Consider the following 19,551-nt stretch of genomic DNA (forward strand, 5'->3'; position numbering starts at 1 on the left):
TGAGTAGGCGTGGGGTTCAGGCATGAGAGAAATCCTGGGGGGAACTTACTGTGAGAAACTGGCATTAGGAAGATAAAATCAGTTATTTCAGTTACCAAGAAATCTTTTTCATATTGGATAGCAGTAACAACTATTGAGAAAGGAAAAAGGCTACTTTCAATCTACTTTTGCATAATTTTGTAGATCTGTTGCAGTAATATTATTATGGCTATTAAATTCATGTAGAGAGGGAAAAATGTATCTCTAGTAGATTTCATACTGTTATAAAAATTATAATGGGAAAGTGTATGATTTGGTTCATTTAATTAAAAATTATTGCAACCTAAACATTATCCATAAAAATATTGTTTGCTTAATGTGGGAGAAAAATTAAGATTTACCCATCCAGGCAGAAACTTTGGCAGCTTAACTCTTATAAGTCTTGGCTTGAATTTCTGGTTATCTTACCAATTTTATAGCAGTGAAATTGGCTTTTTACTTCATTCCACTCATTATCTGTAATAACTACAAGACAGTCAGATGTAACAGACCTTCTCCATACTAAGACTAACAAAAGCTTTAGAGTTTTTGCTGCTACAGTTGGTAAGAGAAATGCTACTAACAGATTTATCAATCCTTCTTATAGAGAATTAAAAGGAAGATGGTTCTCTAAGCAGATGCACATTTTTTCTTCCTTTAACATAGTTTCTAAGAATAATTTACCAAACTGTTTGGATCTATTTTATCATGAAAGTGAATATACCCATTTCTGAGCTTCCTTATTTATGCTGAAGACTCAAATTCATAACTACTCAAGTTGGATTATCTGTTGGTACACACCACTAGCCATTTATTGACAGACTTTGTAATGGTTTCTTGCTATGCACAGTTTTGAATTACTATGCATTTGCCATGTGGTAATAAGTACAGTTTATGTTGTAACCACAAATATAGCATGCTTCGGCTAAAGTTCTAAACTATTGTCTGAAATAATGATTTATAAAAATTATTTTCAATTATCAGAGCCAGTTGATTATCTTTCTTTGTCAATAAGTGCATTTAGGAGGCTTTGAAGCAGACGAGTGCTATTGAGTTAGACCAGTGGTGAAATCTGAACCAGTTTGCTACCGGTTCGCTGCCCACACATGCGTGCTGCGTAAAAAGTAAAAAAAAAAAAGTCCAGATGATCGTGCGTCACTCATCTGATCATCGGGACTTTTTTTTAATATTTTTTTTACTATCGGTTCAGTGAACCAGTAGCATTTTTTACTACCAGTTTGGGCAGTTTGCCCGAACTGGTAGCATTTCACCTCGACTTAGACCAAAATGTTATATTGAGGGAAGATCCTCTGAAATCAGTGGGACAAGTGAGTTATTACTATATTAAGCTCAATTAATAGAACATTATATTTTATTGCATTTCAAAACTAAGACAAATGTGAGGTCCCTGTGGATTTCTACATACTTTTGTAAATCATTCTAGGATTAATTCTGTCTAAGAAACTATTCTGTCTGAATAGTATAGCATCTGAGGGGTGTACAATTTGTGAAAATTCAAATGTGTGCAGCAGCATGGAATTCCACAAATTCCAGTAAAATACAGTGGTTTTTTCCAACTGAGTATCTCCCAGATGTGTGGGGACAGCAATTCCCAATTGATGTTCCAGTACATACAATATGGAGACAACAGATTGGAGAAGAAAGAGTGCATAGGACATGGTTTAGAGGAGGAGCTTGTTTATAACTTTTCCAATATGTTCTGAAAATAAAAAGGGGCAGTTTGTTCATTCTACCAGTGGTGGGTTGCTACCAGTTCGCCCCGGATCGGGCGAACTGGTAGCAGCAGTGGCGGGAGGCTTCGCCCACCCAGCCAGATGTCTTTGTGCAGAAGTGTCACACATGCGAGCGCATGAGCGCCCACAAGCGAACTGGTAGCGGCCGAAATTGAAACCCACTACTGCATTCTACCCATTACAACCAATGCAAAATAAGAGCAGACTGATTTATGTTTCTTCAGGTTCATTCCTATTCAAAAGACAGCCGTCTTGGTGTAATAGTTAAAACATCAGGATAGAAACTGACAGACCATGAGCTCCAGTTCTGCATATGAAGCCCAGTCACTGTCTCTCAGCCCTAGGAAGTAGACAATGACTATCATTACTAAAAACATTGCCAAGAAAACTGCAAGGAGTTGTCCCATTGGTTTCCAGGAATGAACTCTGACTTAAACACACAAATGAAATCCCTTTTCAAAAATGTGTATATTTTCCCACAATGACCAAGAAAATATTATAGGGACAAGAGTAAATGTTCCTTTTCTCTGACTTCATTTTGGGTGGAAAACCACAATTATTTATAACCTTTAAAATAGATATAATTGTACAGTATATTGTGCATTTAAATTAGTTTAATGTTAAAATGTAGAAGTAGTGGTAGAAGTAGTAGCAATATGTTTACAATGATCCATGTGTTTTGGGCATTTCCAATGGTTACATTATCTGCTGTCCAAGTTTTCTGATTTCATAGTTACAATGAAGGGGAACTTGACTGATTAACTTGACTGATGTATTTGTTTGCAGATCTGTAGTGTATTATTGACCAAGAAGCCACAGCCAATCAGAACTGACACAGAAATTATAGTGGCATGCTCCAAGCTGCTTATATTCTTATATTCAGGTCAGTCTTTATGTCTAACCATTTGGGGAAGCCAAGAACTTAGAAGTAAGCTTAACCAAAAGTCTTCCTACCTCATGGTTACATGGAAGACTCAACACAATCACAACACAACACAATTGGTGCTATTTCTGCACCAATATTTCTTGCTTACCAAAATAATTCCTAATTTGATGGAAACATCAGAACTACAAGAGGAGCCCGAATCTAGTATACTAACAGGCCCCTAGCAATAATATCATATCATTGCTGGGGAAATCAATTCAACACATAATTGTGTCTGAACCACTTTGGATTGTATCATGTCAGACTGTGGATGGGTGCGGGTATTTCTCATGATTTGAGGTTCTTCTTGGCAATAGTATTCTAGCCTGATTTTCTTCCTTATTTAATTTTCAGTACATAGCTTCCTTTTTCTTTTTTTTCAAATAGAGAAACACTTTAATGTATACATTCTATTTATCAGAAGCTTGCAGATTTGAAAGAGACATTTGGGTTGGCTACTATGGGAAAAGAACTCTGGATTTGAATGCAAGTATTTCATCAGATCCAAACATCTTTTCCATGTTATTATATATAGTCTGATGTGGCAGCACTCCAAAACTTAAATTTACCTCACTATTGAGAACAGATGAAAGCTCAGTCTAAGTCTGTTATTACTCTCACAATTCCTATTATATTTGAAGAAATTACTTTAGCATCCAGGAAATAGCTTTGCTTCTCATCATTGCCAATTAAATATTCAACCGTGTGTTTTGTTTTTATTTTTATTCTGGACAGATGCAAACATTTATGCCAATCTATTCTGCCATTTCCTCCTCCTCTTCCTGTTTCCAGTCAAATAAGATATATGTTATAGAAGCACGTTTTCATTCTGTTCTTTTTTCGTCTTGAAAAATATTGTGGATTTATCAGTATAATATATAAATTTTGGCTAATATCCTTTATTAAATTTCTTTTCAGGAATTGCTGAACGACATTAACTGAATTGCACCATTAGTTTCTTATTATTTTCATTGTTGCAGTATGTGGTTAATTTTCTAATCCCCAAACATCAAAGTTAAGAGAAAACTTCTTCAACAGAAAAAGTGATCTGTTTAATACTACCTTTAAATTCTTTTTACCATTGTTGTTCAAACAGATGACACAGAAATGGCTTTTACATGTTTTGTTGTTTTCTTTCCTCTGGGAGGAAAAATACCATTGCAATTTTTGGATAATCTATCAAATTCTTACACTTAAATACAGTACAAGGTGATTACCAGCTTTTTTTCATTTGCACCTAACCACTACACAAACATGCTCTGCCAACTTCTTTTCTTCTGTATTCCTATGAGGTTGTCTTCATCTTCATCAACCTATACCTGAGACAGGATCCAAACTGAGTCAGTCACTGGGACCAGAGTTTTAGTCTTCCAAGCTTTTGGATTCATGCTGGAGCACATCCTCAGGGAACTTCTTTCTCTCCAGAAAAATTGAGACAGTTTAAGGCTATCTTTAGCTATTCTGGGTGTTATAGTGCTAAAGTCCCCCTTAAGCAACCAGTTTTACTAGGTCTGCATTCTAATATATTTCAATGTCATTTTCCATGCTGCTTTTGGGTAAGAATGAGGCACTGTGGCTTTGAGTGAGCATGTCCTTCTCTCCTGGGCTTTTTATTTTAAGCAGTAGGATAATGTGTTTATTTCAAAAACACAAGTTTAGCAGGCTTCATGAATAACATTATATCTGTGTTCTTTAACAACCCAACAACACTAGACGGGCATAACAGGAGCACTAAAGCATAATGAACAGACATGAGATGGGAAAGAAAAAGAGAGAGATGATTTATATAGGTTCTATTAGCTGTTTGGGCTGATTTGGGGCTGTGGACCAGACAATGAAGCAGAAATCTAGTGAGGAGAGACCAGTGGTGGAATTCAATTTTTTTTATTACCAGTTCTGCGGGCGTGGCTTGGTGGGTGTGGTGTGGTGTGGCTTGGTGGGCATGGCAAGGAAAGGATACTGTAAAACCTCCATTCCCACACCACTCCAGGGAGGATACTGCAAAATCCCCATTCCCTCCCCACTCCTGGGGGAAGGATATTGCAAAGTCTCTATTCCCACCCCACTCTGGGGCCAGCCAGAGGAAGTATTTGCCGGTTCTCCAAACTACTCAAAATTTCCACTACCAGTTCTCCAGAACCTGCTGAATAGTACCCCTGGGAGAGACTCTCGCACTCTCTCTACTTTTTTCCTCAAGCCAGGATTGGAGAGGTAGCAGGTGAAAGTTAAAGGCAAGTTGTTACAGATGACTAAACTTTTAGGTTTGACTCTCTGACAGGGCTGTCAAACTCCCAGCCCATGGACCAGATGCATCATGCACTGGCCACGCCCATGCCCAGTTTAGCAAGGGGGGGGGGGAAGTCCTGATACATCACGTGATGCCACCATGACAATGTGATGTTGCTCTATATGAGAATAATCCCAAAGTTACATAAATTCTGTGGATAGCAGAACTTCACTGGCTAATGATTTTGAGAGGTGGAGAGAAGACTTTCATTCTGACATGAATAAGAAGAATATTGGCATCTGACTGCAAGCCAGAACAAAGATAGTTGTGTTGGTAATGGAAATAGCAAATTGTATGCAAGAAAAAAATTGCCCACTTTTGCTTTAAAGCAGGAAGCAGGCAATATATGAGGAGTAAGGCCACAGCTCAGCCTCTTAAATTTATGGAGGATCTCAGGAGGCTGTGCTGAGGTCTTGTGGCATCACAATAAGAACACTTCTATATTTTTAGTATGTTTTAAGGTATAGATTAAGATGTTGCCCCAACCGAAAATATCCTAGATTTTGTTTTCCACTCATAAAAATCAGAAACAGGCTGATGTTTTGTCAATAAAATTTGTTTATTTTGTGGATGAATAGTGGTGACAAGCCTGGAAATTTATGCAGCCCACACGTTGTCTGTTGCCTATTTCTGCCTTAGGGTAGTTCTGCACTCAAAGAAAATGCTACTTCTTACTTTAAAATATCACAGTTGAAGCATCTGGGTGACCAGCCTAAGACTTTCTTGGAGTGGGGGCTTCTTCTAGGGCAGGGGTGGGCAAATTTGGCCCTTTTACAACCTGTGGACTTCCAACTCCCAGAATTCCTGAGACAGCTGTCTCAGGAATTCTGGGAGTTGAAGTCCACAGGTTGTAAAAGGGCCACATTTGCCACCCCTGTTCTAGGGTCATTTAAGCAACTATCAGCCCCATAGCAAATGACATTTTTCCATACCTATCTAAAGAGCAAAAGCAGAATTGTCATATAATTTTAATTAAATGTAAGTAGGCTTGCCAAAAAATAGCAGACGAGCGGGGGGGGGGGGTTAAGTAGTAAAAAAATTAAAAAAAAAATTACAATTAAATTATATATTTTCTTACAAACATTTTAAAATAATCACTTCAAAACTTTACTTAAAATTCAAAACATCAAATATATTATAATAATATGTAAAATATTAAATTACGTTTTAATTTCATCATAAAGCTTTTGAATAAAAAAAATGTCCACTATTTTGTGAAAAAAAATAGTGAACATGTGAAAAAAGCAGACTGTCCGCTCAAATAGTGGACACCTGGCAACATTAAATGTAAGGTGAACCTTATACCATTAACTTATATTAGTTTATGTAAATTTGGAGTCTTTTAAGTCTGTTCTGTCATTTATAAATTAGTGAAGCATGAAGAAAACTCTGAGAATCTGTGCTATTAAACTACTACATGGTTAACTGTATTCTCCTTCCCCTTTCTCTTGAGGTATAACCTATGGCATTTTATTTATTTCTAGTGCATCTTCAACAACAGGCATTCATGAATAGCTTGAAAAATGCTGTTGACGTGTCTTGCAGGAAGAGAGTATGAGACTATGAACACTGCTGCCTATGTTTCCTATAGCAACCATGGAGCATTATTTTAAACAAAGTTAAATATGCAAATTGGCTTCCTGGGAAAATGAACGAAGGCATCTCTTTGCTACCAAACAGTGGATTTTAACTTACAGTGGCTGCTCATCTTGTTATGATTGTTTTGTAAGAGATGTTTCTCCATTAGTTTTTATGTTTGCATATTCTCTGTGTGATTTTGTATGCATAAAATATACCTACAATTAAAAACTAAAATAATTTTAGATTATCATTTCATCTAAAGTATAAACTCATTATAAACAAAATTTTAAGATGTAGCAAGCAAAGGACCAAACACTGGTGTAACCAGAGGAGCCTAATTAACGATCTTTGTTGGTATAATCATATTTTCTTCACCAGCTACTCATAGTTGGATAAAGCAATGTGTGCTTTGTATTAAATGCAATTATCCTAAGAAACTAATATGAGTCCAAGAATGCTGAAGTCTCATAACTATTTTTCTATCCCTTAATTATGTTAAAATTATTCACTCTATGGACTGTCCATTCCTATTCATGAAGAACAGAAACTGTCAGAAATCACTGCTCTTTAGGCAACATAGTGGCACGTCACATTTTTTCCTGCTGATTCCCCTCATCCCACTTTCTGCCTCTCCTTGTCCAGGTTTTCAGTGTCAGCATTATCGCCACCTTCCCCCACTGCTGGAAGATTTCCAAATTGGGGGTTAACTAGTCATGTCATCCTGAAAGTCTGCAGATGCCTGGCTGCCGACTGCCTGCTTGTCATCTTTGAGCAAAAGACTTTTAATAAGCACACCAGACTCACCGGCTGTTATAGTTTGCTCTGAGAAAGGGCTGGCCTTGTCAGGCTGCAGTCTCACACCAGCTTGGCCTTTCAAGGTTATCTGAGCCATTCTTGCCTCCATTTCAAAAGTAAGAGCATTACCTCACCATTATTGCATCCTGTCTGCGGGGCTTCAAAAGTGGTTTGAAGAGGATTCCTGAGTGTTTTCTCTTCTGCTAACCTCACAGCACTGAGAACAAAGAGCAAAAATCGCTGTTGAGACCTTAGCTGCTGCAAGACAGTAATCTTCTCACTGACCTCTCCCTGTGAAAAAGTGGCTGGGGTAAATGCCTTTTGTCTTACCCATATCCATTCACTTGTTTCATACAATGTGCATTGTCTGGCCATTTGCGGAAAAAGATCCCAGGGATTTCTATGAGAGGAAACTGCAAACGGGTCAAACTAACTTTCCCCTGAGAGGCCTGAAAACCAGAAGAAGGAGGGGGGGAGGGAGGGAGGGTTGCAAGTGAGAGACACATTCCCCATGAATTCCCCAGAGATAGTATTTCAGAGACAGACAGAGGACTTTATTGCAGTTTCAAATTTATGGCCGCCAGTTGGCTTGGTTTTTGAAAGCTGCTGGCACTAAGGGATCACAGAGGTTCAAAACTACTTTCAAACTGGTAGAGTCTTTCCGTGGAAGTTTTCTAAGGTCCTGCCCTCTAGGTAGAGGTGGAGAACTTTCTATCCAAATTGTACTATTGCCTTCTAACTGCAGGCTTTCCCATCAAGTCTTTGCCACAACCAAAAAACTGAATCAAAGGTATTTTAGCAAGTGCACTGACTCAGTCTTTACCAAAAGTCACATGTTTTCTATTTAAGTTTTTTTCTGCCTAAAGCATCTTATCCCAGTCTAGCCCTTCAAATGTGTGCACTGGAAGTATCCATCCTACATAGATTTAAGCAGAGTTATAATCCAAAACACAGAGAGAGCTCCAGGCAGGGAAACCTGATTTACATACTATATCATGCCCTCTACAAGTGAGCAATGAGTTGATTCTTGTTTCTCCTCCTTCATATGCAAGAATCCTTGTTTATTTTAAGGATTTACCACTTGATCACAAGGCCCAAAATCAGCCTGTTATATTGTCTTTAATAACAGGTTGATTTACAAGAAAAGCACGGAAAGGTAATTGCAACTCAGATTCTAATTATTAGGACATAGGGTTACTCCCATAGAACTGATTCTTAATTTTTTTTTAAAAAAAATCCAAATCTATTGTTCTAGAGAATTGCAGAAAAGGCCATTGGGAATTATGGCAATGCTCATGAACAGGGCCGGATTTTCCTATAGGCTAACTAGGCTTCAGCCTAGGGCCTCAAGATCAAGAGGGGCCTACACAGTGGTGGGATTCTGGGGGTTCTAGGGGGTTCGGCCGAGCCCTTTGTTAAATTGCTGGCTCACCCGCCCCTCGCCTCCCACCCGCGCGGCGCCAGCCTACCGTAGCCAGGGGTGGGCAATTGTGGCTCTTTTACAACCTGTGGACTTCAACTTTCAGAATTCCTGAGACAGCTTGGCTGTCTGAGGAATTCTGGGAGTTGAAGGCCACAGGTTGTAAAAGAGCCACAATTGCCCACCCCTTCCCTAGCCTGAGTTCCGCTGCCTGGGATCCACGTGGGCAGGATGGAGAAAGCAGCTTCCACGCCTTCACTCACCCTCCCTCTCTGCTCTTTTGGATCGCCTGCCGTTCGCTTACCCCACCCACTCCCCATCTATTGCTGCCTCCGATGGCTAGAGGAAAAAAAACTTGTTTAAATTCTTGCCGCGGGGCTTCAAAGGGCCGCCCTAGAGCCAGTGGTGCAGCCGAACCCTTTGTTAAATTGCTGGCTTGCCCCGCCCCTCCGCACCACTATTTATTGCCAATAAATAGTGGTGGGCGAGGGGCGGGGGAGCCAGCAATTTAACAAAGGGTTCGGTGTTTTTTTTGTAATTTTATTGGCCCCCGGAGCTTCAGCATAGGCTAATTAGCCCTTGCTTAGATCGGCTCCCGACCCCCAGCTGATTTGCTCTCAGCTGTTTTGCTCACGGATCTGCTCCTTGCTTGCAAAGAGTGCTGATTTTTCCCCCCCTAGCTATACTGAAAAACGAAAGAGAAAGTAAAGCAGGCTGTTGGCTTTGCACGTTGGAAAATTAGGCAGGCAGATTTCTTTTTCCTCACCAAAAAAGGTAGGTGCAAACAACGGGAAATTTAGGGAAAAAGAGGAGATTTTAAAACACAAAAGAAAAAAAGCTCTATTTAACTAGGGAATTGTAATAATTGAGATACTATTAATTGTATATTGTGTTGAAAGCAGAAATGGTTAAGTTGTGGTTTGGAGGAATATATGGGGGAAATTATTTGGTTTATTATTATTGGTAAATATAATTAATTGATTTGTAAGAAATTGGATTGCATGGAAATAATTGGAATATTCATGTTCATATTGATTAATATACAAAAAAGGTAGTTATATAACTAATTGATTTATATTAAAATGTTGAATTTATATTAAACAACTAATATTACATAATTAACCAATGTGAGGATGGATATAAAAATAGATGACAATGGGAAGGGGTATAATATAGAATAGAAGGGAAAAATTGAATTTGATTAAGATTAGAGATGAGGATGAAGGGTAATATTGGTTTTTTACAAAAATAGATGAGGAATAAATATGGCAAAAAGGAAATATAGAAATTGTAAATTTAATTGAAATGACTAAACACTGTTTAAATTTGTGAACCGGCCAAATACTCTGTTCAAAGAAAATACATTGTATGTTTGTATGTGTGTTTCTAATTATTGTTATTTATTCATATTTGTTCTCTTTTATTCTTTAAAGTTTAACAATTCATTCTTTATCTTAATATCTTTATATTTGTTTGGGGTTGGCTTTCTTCCCTTTCATCTTTTTTATTGTACAGCAATCTTTCTCCTCAAACCTACCACCTCTCTTTTCTTTCCTTCTTACTTTCTCTTCCTCCCCCTCTTCTTCTCTTCCCTACTTCCTCTTCTTTTCTCCTTCTCCTCCTCTCTTCCTCCCTCTCTCTCCTACTCTAATTTCCCTTCCCTTCCTTCATCCCTCTCTATTGCTGTATCCTTTTATGCATATGGACTACTCAGAGGGCTGAAAAAGTTATTTCTGACTGGTCCTTGCACTTTTGACCAGTCCTCGAACTTACGACTGTCCTCACATTTTACGTTTTTGCCCTATCTTGTCACCATGGTGAAGAAAAGCAGTTGTGAAATGAGTGACATGGTTGTTAAGAAAGCTGCACAAGCATAAATGTGAGGATGGTCATAAGTGTGAGGACCGGTCAAAAGTGCGAGGCCCAGTCAGAAATGACTTTTTTCAGCCCTCTGAAAAAAGTCTATGCACATAGCCACGCCCACCCGGTCACATGACGAGCTACCCACGCCTACACAGTCACGTGACCAGCTAGCCACGCCCACCCAGTCACATGATTGCCAAGCCACACCCCCAACTAAGCCACGCCCACAGAACCTGTTGTTAAAAAATTGAATCCCACCACTGGTGAAAGGGCCTCATAAGTGGAATAGCCTAGGGCTTCTTTCAATCTAAATCCGGCCCTGCTCATGAAAAACTAACAAAATACATTGAAACACTTCACATTTATAGCATAATAGGACTGCAAAAATCTAAATGACCTTGAGATGACAGCAAAGGATTAAAGTCATCTGTATTCTCTGTTGTCACTTAGTGTTTATTTGGCTTTCTGCAACCTAATATGGTAGGCTTATCATTTACTGCTGATCACAATGGCCAAAGCAAACAAATAAACAACAAATGGTTTAGACACACAAACTCTGTTTTGAACAGCATTTTTGTCATAGACTAAGGAACAAAGTAGTCTGAAATGTTCCTGGATGAATTACATGTGTTAGAAGAATCACAGCTGATATTTTTTATTTATTTATTTATTATTTATTTATTTATTTATTAATCAAATTTCTATACCGCCCTACTCCCGAAGGACTCAGGGCAGTGAACAGCCAAGATAAAATACAGACAATACAAATATTAAAAATCCCTTAAAATTATTAAATATTTCGGCCAAAACACAGATTAAAACACCCAATTTATAAAATCACGAATTAAAAAATTTAAAATTTAAGAATTTAAAAGAGGGGAGTTAGGCCAGGCCAGCTTGCTGAAATAGAAAAGTTTTGAGAGCACGGCGAAACGTGCGCAGGTCCGGGATCTTCTGTATCTCTGGGGCGAGCTCGTTCCAGATGGTAGGTGCCCCCACAGAGAAGGCTCTCCCCCTGGGGGCCGCCAGTCGACACTGTTTGGCCGATGGCACCCTGAGGAGCCCCTCTCTATGGGAGCGTACTGGTCGGTGAGAGGCTATTGGTAGCAGAAGGCGGTCTCGTAGATACCCCGGTCCGATGCCATGGAGCGCTCTAAAGGTGGTAACCAAAACCTTGAAGCGCACCCGGAAGACCACCGGGAGCCAGTGCAGCTCGCGCAGGAGGGGGGTCACATGGGAGCGCCACGTCGCTCCCATAACCACCCGCGCGGCCGCATTCTGGACCAGCTGGAGCCTCCGGGTGCTCCTCAAGGGGAGCCCCATGTAGAGAGCATTGCAGTAGTCCAAGCGGGAAGTGACAAGAGCATGAGTGACCGTATTTAACGAGTCCCGATCCAGAAAGGGACGCAACTGGCGAATCAGGCGGACCTGATAAAAAGTCCCCCTGGCCACGGCCGTCATATGCTCTTCTAAAGACAGCCGTGAGTCCAGGAGGACACCCAAGTTGCGAGCCCTCTCCGTGGGGGGCAATGACTCGCCCCCAATAGTCAGTGATGGTGCCAACTGACTATATCGGGATGTCGGAAACACAGCCACTCGGTCTTGGATGGGTTGAGCCCGAGTCTGTTTCTCCACCCATCAAGATCCGCATGGCCTCCAGGCACCGGGACATCACTTCAAGGGCATCATTGGGGTGGTCCGGGGTGGAGATGTACAGCTGAGTATCGTCAGCGTACTGGTGGTACTTCACCCCGAAACCACGGATGATCTCACCCAGCGGCTTCACATAAATGTTGAACAGAAGGGGCGAGAGGACCGACCCTTGTGGCACCCCACATACAAGGGGCCTCGGGGCCGACCTCTGCCCCCCTGTCAACACAGACTGCGACCGGTCAGAGAGAAAGGAGGAGAACCACCGTAGGACGGTGCCCCCCACCCCTAACTCCTCTAGCCGGTGCAGCATGATACCATGGTCGATGGTATCAAAAGCCGCTGAGAGGTCTAATAGGACCAGGACAGAGGAACAACCCCTGTCCCGAGCCCTCCAGAGATCATCAACCAACGCGACCAATGCCGTTTCCGTGCTGTACCCAGGCCTGAAGCCCGACTGGAACGGATCCAGATACGACGATTCATCCAGGTACTGGGGGAGCTGTCGCGCTACCACACTCTCAACAACCTTCGCAATGAAGCGAAGGTTGGAGACGGGACGATAATTTGCCAACACTGCCGGGTCCACAACTTTTTTAATTTTGATTTATATGCCGCCCTTCTCCGAAGACTCAGGGCGGCTTACAATGTGCTCAGCAATAGCCTTCATCCTTTTGTATATACAAAGTCAGCTTATTGCCCCCACAAACTGGGTCCTCATTTCACCTACCTTAGAAAGGATGGAAGGCTGAGTCAACCTTGAGCCTTGGCGAGATTCGAACCCTGCAGTAATTGCAGGCAGCTGGTCTTAAGCAGCTTAATAACAAGGTGCCTTAAACCCTTGTACTATCAAGGCTCTCATATTGCCACTTAAAATGAACCTGATCCCATAACTCCAGTGAGGAGTATGGGAAACTACCAGGAAATGGTTTGCTGAAGGTAAAAAAGAAGAAAGAAGTAGTTTTGGTTGCAGAAACCTTAGTCACTGAATAATCATTCCATAAAAATAACAAAACGTTATCATATTTTTATTTAAATAAAATGAGGATTAATGAAAAAATATTTAAATACAGTTCAAATATATACAGTGTGGTATCAAAGTATATACACAATTGACTTTTGAGTCAAGCTGAAAAGAATAGAGAATCACCAATACATTTGTTTCATAATCAATGAAGAAAAAGCAATGGAAAAAATATATCAACTCATTTATTATTTTGAATTGTACAATTTCAGAATTCAAGTGATTCCAGGCAAAATGCCAAACATAGTTTGGCATCTAAGAATATTGAAAACAGTCCTTCTTGAAATATAGAAACCCCAAGATTGTTCTTATAAGATGATCAGCAAAGATAATAGCAATACATCTATTGCATTTAATGAGATTTGTAGCCACTCATCAATGAACGAACAAGCAAACAAGGTTCCTATAACATAATGATCTTGTTGATAGCAGACAGACAAAATGGCAATATTCTTTGATCAATGAAGTTGGTTAGCTCTGTCTGAAATTAGAATTAGAACGAATGCCTTAAAATAGAAGTGAAAAGTAGGACTTTTACCTCATTTGTGCCTATTCCCTTTCTGTTTTCACAGACTGTATCCCATGGCAATACATATCTTTCTGCATTATTTAACTTGGAAAACTCAGAGTTTTGGCAGTGTTTCTGTTCTCATACTTATAAGCCCAATGTTGATGTCCAATGCAATGCATGATGGAAGTAATGAATCTTGGGATCACTGTTACATGTAAAACTTTTTAAAACCCATATGATGTTTTAATTAATGTGTTTGTAAAATACTGTAACAAATGATCATTAAAAAATTCTTGAGCTATGGTTGAATACTTCCTAAAATGATTATTTAAACCAGAAATCCAGAATCAGAAACTCACCATGTTTGTGATCAATGTTTTATACTCATTATGGATTAATGAAGAGCTGCAATGATGACAGCTACAGACCAAGACCATCCGAGTGGTCATACAGGGCCTGCTTGTGGTGCAGTTATATCTTAACGGGGCATTATAGCCCCTGATCTTTTTGTGATTCATGGCTCGTTCAGAATGAACAGGATGTTAACAGAACTAACTTATCAGTTTTGTACAATGCTTACTGATCTAGAAATTTACATTAATGTAGGATTTACTTCCACATCCATTCTATTTGGGATAAACAAGTAACAATAGCGGTAATTGTTGTTTGTTGCTATATACTTGGAGTCACAAGTGTTGTTGTTTCATGCCATTTCATTATCATGCCCCCTTCCCAGTTGCTGCTCAGATATCTGTATAAACTTACTTCTTCTACACGATTATACATATCTGAAAGTTAGGAATTCATTCAAGTGGACTGCCGCTTAGACACCGAATGAGCAAAGATTGGTTTTTGCTCTGTATTATTGCTGTTTAGTCATTTTGAGACTAGGAATGTCTCATTGAGACGTTTAATAAGGTAAAATATTCATGGCATTAGTTATCAAATCACTGGTTATTCATAAAATAGACACATACATATCACCACTACTTTCACATTTGTACATTCAGAAATAAGCTGAAGGGAAGCCAGGATATTTCCTTCAGAGGAAAAAAAATCCTTCTCTGTTTTTAGTAACAAAACCATTCTGTTATATATTATATTTGGGCTTATTACTTTTCTTTCCATCTTCCAACAATATAATGACCCATCCTGATGATGGATGAATCAATGCCAGAAGCAAAACTGATCATAATTTTTCAAAAATGTTGAGTCTTCAGAACCTGGTAATGCTAGGAATGTTGATGGATGCTTTCTGAAGAGCCTTCACTACTGTCCTTGAGGAGGGCTGCTTCCGTCGATTCTCCTGGTTCATCAACAGGCATTTCTTCTTCAATAGTGAGGTGAACATCTGGCAAGGAAGATTCACTGTTTCCCTCCATGGAACACAAGGCGCAGGAAAAAGCTGGTACCATGCTGTCTTGCAGCATACTGATCATCATTGGAAACTGGACAGACCTCAGTCCCGAGACTGTTGGCAGAGGCTTTACAACTTGTCCCCATTTCCTCTGCTCATCTTTATAAAGTAGCAGCAAGTTAGATTTCTTTTCTTTCCTCTTGGAGTTCATATAGCCTAGCATGATTCCCATTAAAAAGATTCCATAGAAGGTCATGACAATCAGGATATAAAAGTATTCATTGCCACTACCTCCATTCTTCTCAGACAGGGAAACAACAGAGCCAGAGTTTTCAACAGCCGGCAGGGACTGTGTTGTGTTAGGATGATCCATTACAAACATCAAAGCTTTTGGAAGAAGACTGGCTCCTGGAGAAAGTAAGAGGTTAAGGCATGAATATCAAGCAATGATGATAGGAAATTAATCCTAATGCATATGTGAATTTATAGTTATTGGTTGGGTAATTGAGATAGACCAATAGTTTAGTCAGGACAAAACAGTTTGATCATCTAAGAACATTTGATAAGAGTTCATGGGAATTAGCTTCATAATAAACTGTTTTGTACATCACTGAAGTTTATTTTTCCTTTATGTAGCCTAGTGTTATCCACTTGGACAACTTTCAAAATCACAAGTCTTTACCACCAGCTGCCTGATCTTCTAAAACTAAAGACAGCAAAAATTGAACCCAGGAATATTTACATGTAAAATATGAGATCAAAGTGGTAATGAGCCCCACTATAACTTATTATAATACAAATAATCAGTTTTTTGAAAATATGTACAGTACAGCTGACAGACCTACAAGTAGATTGGAAAAATGTTGTTCAATTTTGTTCCCAAAACAATAATTTCACTACCCCCTGAATGAGCAGATAATAGGCTTGAATTTGGTTCTCTTCAGTTCAAGTCCAAAACTTTAACTATACTACACTGATTCTCCTTTTTTTTTCTTGCCATCCTACTCAGTCTTCCCCACGAAATGTATTAAGTCAAGTTGATAACGTGGTTTACACAGCCTAAGTGCTAATGGAAATTATTATGATTTTTGGATCATTTAGTTCAAAACTACAGAATTTTGCAAACTAAAATTTCCATTCAAGCAGTATTTCCAGTTATATCCAAAGATTCCCTTACATCAGAGTTCCTTACAAAGAGAGTACATGGCAATGAATGACTGAAAAAGCACTTCTAAAATTCAAGAAGGAGAGACAGAGTTGGTTTTCAACCAAACCAGTTAGTGTAGTGAAGCTTCGCATAGCTTACCACTCTAGAACAGTGCCTTAGACTAATAAAAAAAAAATGTTCAAAAACTTACGTGAGCCTGCAAATAATGCCGTGCTTCCCAAAGCTCTAAAGAAACAGTACATCTGCCGGATTCCAGAAGCTCTGAAACTTTCTCTGGCTGCTGCCAGAATTAATAGACTAGCTTGGATGAAATGTTATGCCACGTGACCCAGAGTATATAATAGTTTCATGCTAGAGCCAGCCCACAAACTGAAATGGCCTCAGACTTTTAACTGGTTAAATTCCTGACACCTCTGTAAAATGAAGAACAGTGGGATGGCTGAGTCATTCTTTCCTAAACAAAGGCTAGAAAGTTGGACACAAAACTTGGGTTAAGCACAGACACTTTATGGATGAATTATGTGACTTGAGCTAAACACTGCTTTGTATGCACAGGGAATAAGTTCTGCAAAAAGCAGTGAATTGTCATCAGCAGAAAACCCCTTTCATGGTGATGTGTAAGCACTGCTTCCTTCCTAGTACTCTTGCAGATGGCCTTTATAATTTACAGAAAAGTTTGACTGCATTTAAATTAAAGCTATCAAATCTTAAATTTAATCCATCCCTTTAAACAAAGGGCTGGGATTAAACAAAAAGGCCCACCGAGACTTGCAGAGTTAAAGTTAGAATGCTTCAGTTTACAATACGACCATGAAACATTTGATGTTATGGGATTTGCTGGTCTAGTAAAAGTAGTTATAATGGGTATTATAAAGCAGCATAAAATGGTTTGGAGTTGCAACCTGGACTACATTCCACCCAACTGTGGTTGTAAAATGGGATTGCCTAAGGTGGTTGTGAAAATAATCATCAGCTTCTTTTATTAGACAAAATACAGATGATCTTATCATGGGAACCAAATAATCAGCAGATCCTTTCAATAACCAACACACATTTGTACAGAAAAATGTATCGCAAGCACATGAAGCAGTGGACAGGAGAAAATAGATCACGGTTTGTAAATTTCTGAGTTATTGAAAAGATGAACCAAAAATTTTGATTTTTCAGATGTTTAATGCTATAAAGGATGATGTACTTCCCACAATTCCATTTTGTTTCTGAAATGAAGAATTTAGGAAGGAAGGGCTGTTATCTAGCATAGCTTTTACATTTTCTTACACATTCAAGATAAGCCAAGATTTCAGTCTTTCTCCTCTGCCTGGAAAAGCTGGCTTATCAGGAAATAAGGGAAGGAAAGTCCAGTGTCTGCCTAACAGGGAGCAGACTTGGCATTCACAAGCAAAGCTGGAACCCTGACAAGGCTATGTTGCAGAAAGTCAGCTTGTTCAGGAAAAGTGAGGAAAATGCCACGTTTTGGCTTAGATACATAAAATATTAAAATGTAAGGTCCTAATGAATATTTCAACTTCTGATCATTACTTTTGATATGCACAAAGCTGGTTTATTCATAAAACTCCCCAATTTTTATGTATACATATAACTATTTAGTTCAATAGGAGTCTGAGTACAGAACTGGATTACTTTAACACAGTTCTAAGCAGACTTGAGGCCAGTTATTAGGAGTGTAGCTGCTACCCTCAAATTAGTAAAAAGCCTTTAACAAGTACGCACAAATTTATTTATTATTTATTTATTTACTTACTGAATAGCATTTCTATAATATACCATTGGCTTCATACAGGCGGTCAGTGGTTAAAACCATATAAAATCCCTACAAGTATAAAATCTATTCCTCCAAAATGCAACCCTGGTATCACAGCATGTTCTACATCCTTTAACAATTGATTATCTAACTATGTGCCATATCAGCAATATTAAAGGGTGGGAGTTAAATGAAGAAATAATAGTTTTCAAACCACTTGTACTTTCAGTAGCTACCCTCAAGAAGGATATAAAACTTAAGTCTTTGGTGGTTTTTTGTTTGTTTTTAAATAAAGCAACTAGGAACACATGCTCTAAATTTTATCATCCTGGAATACCATTCAACTCAAAATGAATTGTTAAATGGAAGAATTTTTCTGTCAATCCTACATTCCAAAGCAACTACATTGCTTAAGGATTTCTATGTCAATTAAACTATTTTATTCAGAGAAATTCAGGAATTTGTGATTTTAAAAAGTAATGAAAAAGTAGAATTTTTCACTTTAAATTTCACAGAGTTGGGCCACTGAAAATTTAGATAATGCCTAACTTATTTCTGTTACTTATTGGTTCATTAATAAATATATATGATTCACTATGCCTTTTATCTTTGTTGAAATATGTGTGGGGTTGTTTTTCATTATAAAGTCCCCATTATTAAATACATTGATTTTTTTTTTTTGAAGTCCTAACTTCACAATTTACTGTATGAATCCTGATGGTTAATGGTTGACTAATTTAGATAATATCTGTAAAGGAAAGGTAATATGAAATGGAATTTGGTATTGCTGAATAACCAAGAATCGAATTCTTGGCTAGTAGGAGGGTGGGTAGGGAGGATAAGATAGGGAAAAAAATCCTGGACTGAAGACTGCTTATACAAACTGTAAAATATTTACACCCTATTTGGATGGAATTTAGAATAAAAGGAAGCACAAATTTAAAACCTGTCATACACTCACCCAGTGGTGAAATCCAAATTTTTTTACTACCAGTTCTGTGGGCATGGCTTGGTGGGCGTGGTGTGGTTTGGTGGGCATGGCAGGGGAAGGATACTGCAAAATCTCCATTCCCATGCTACTCCAGGGGAAGGATACTGCAAAATCTTCATTCCCTCCCCACTCCTGGGGGAAGGATGTTCCAAAATCTCCATTCCCATCCCACCCTGGGGCCAGCCAGAGGTGGTATTTGCTGGTTCTCCGAACTACTCAAAATCTCCACTACCGGTTCTCCAGAACCTGTCAGAACCTGCTGGATTCCCTTGCCCTTACCCCTTGTGGCAAAGTGGGTGATGAAACTTTTGGTTATAGCTTCAGTTTTGGTTGCTGCTCTTGGCAGTAATCCAATTTATATTGCCCTGGAATAATTACTACACAATAGCCATATTTAACAATACTCTCTTATGTGTCTTAAATATTTAAATAAGGTTTTATTCGA

General features: G+C 38.9%; 1 protein-coding gene across 1 annotated transcript; it reads right to left on the reverse strand.

Annotated features, from left to right (window-relative positions):
- Positions 1 to 13,300: 13,300 nt before the first annotated feature.
- KCNE4 (potassium voltage-gated channel subfamily E regulatory subunit 4) lies at positions 13,301 to 16,747 on the reverse strand. Its single transcript, XM_034439410.3, has 2 exons — positions 16,544 to 16,747; positions 13,301 to 15,593 (listed from the first exon to the last, which is right to left on the reverse strand). Exons 1-2 carry the CDS (start codon positions 16,593 to 16,595, stop codon positions 15,061 to 15,063), a joined length of 585 nt encoding a protein of 194 aa, XP_034295301.1. The 5' UTR covers positions 16,596 to 16,747; the 3' UTR covers positions 13,301 to 15,060.
- Between the last annotated feature and the right edge of the window lie 2,804 nt (positions 16,748 to 19,551).

Source organism: Pantherophis guttatus, chromosome 6 (assembly GCF_059756535.1).
Source record: "Pantherophis guttatus breed Tessera chromosome 6, ASM5975653v1, whole genome shotgun sequence".
Lineage (NCBI taxonomy): Eukaryota > Metazoa > Chordata > Lepidosauria > Squamata > Colubridae > Pantherophis > Pantherophis guttatus.

Coding starts and splice junctions, on each gene's coding strand:
- KCNE4 (XM_034439410.3), bottom strand. CDS start 16,595: ATGTACTGTTTCTTTAGAGCTTTGGGAAGCACGGCATTATTTGCAGGC. Junction 15,594..16,543: donor GGCATTATTTGCAGGCTCAC/GTAAGTTTTTGA, acceptor TACTTTCTCCAG/GAGCCAGTCTTCTTCCAAAA.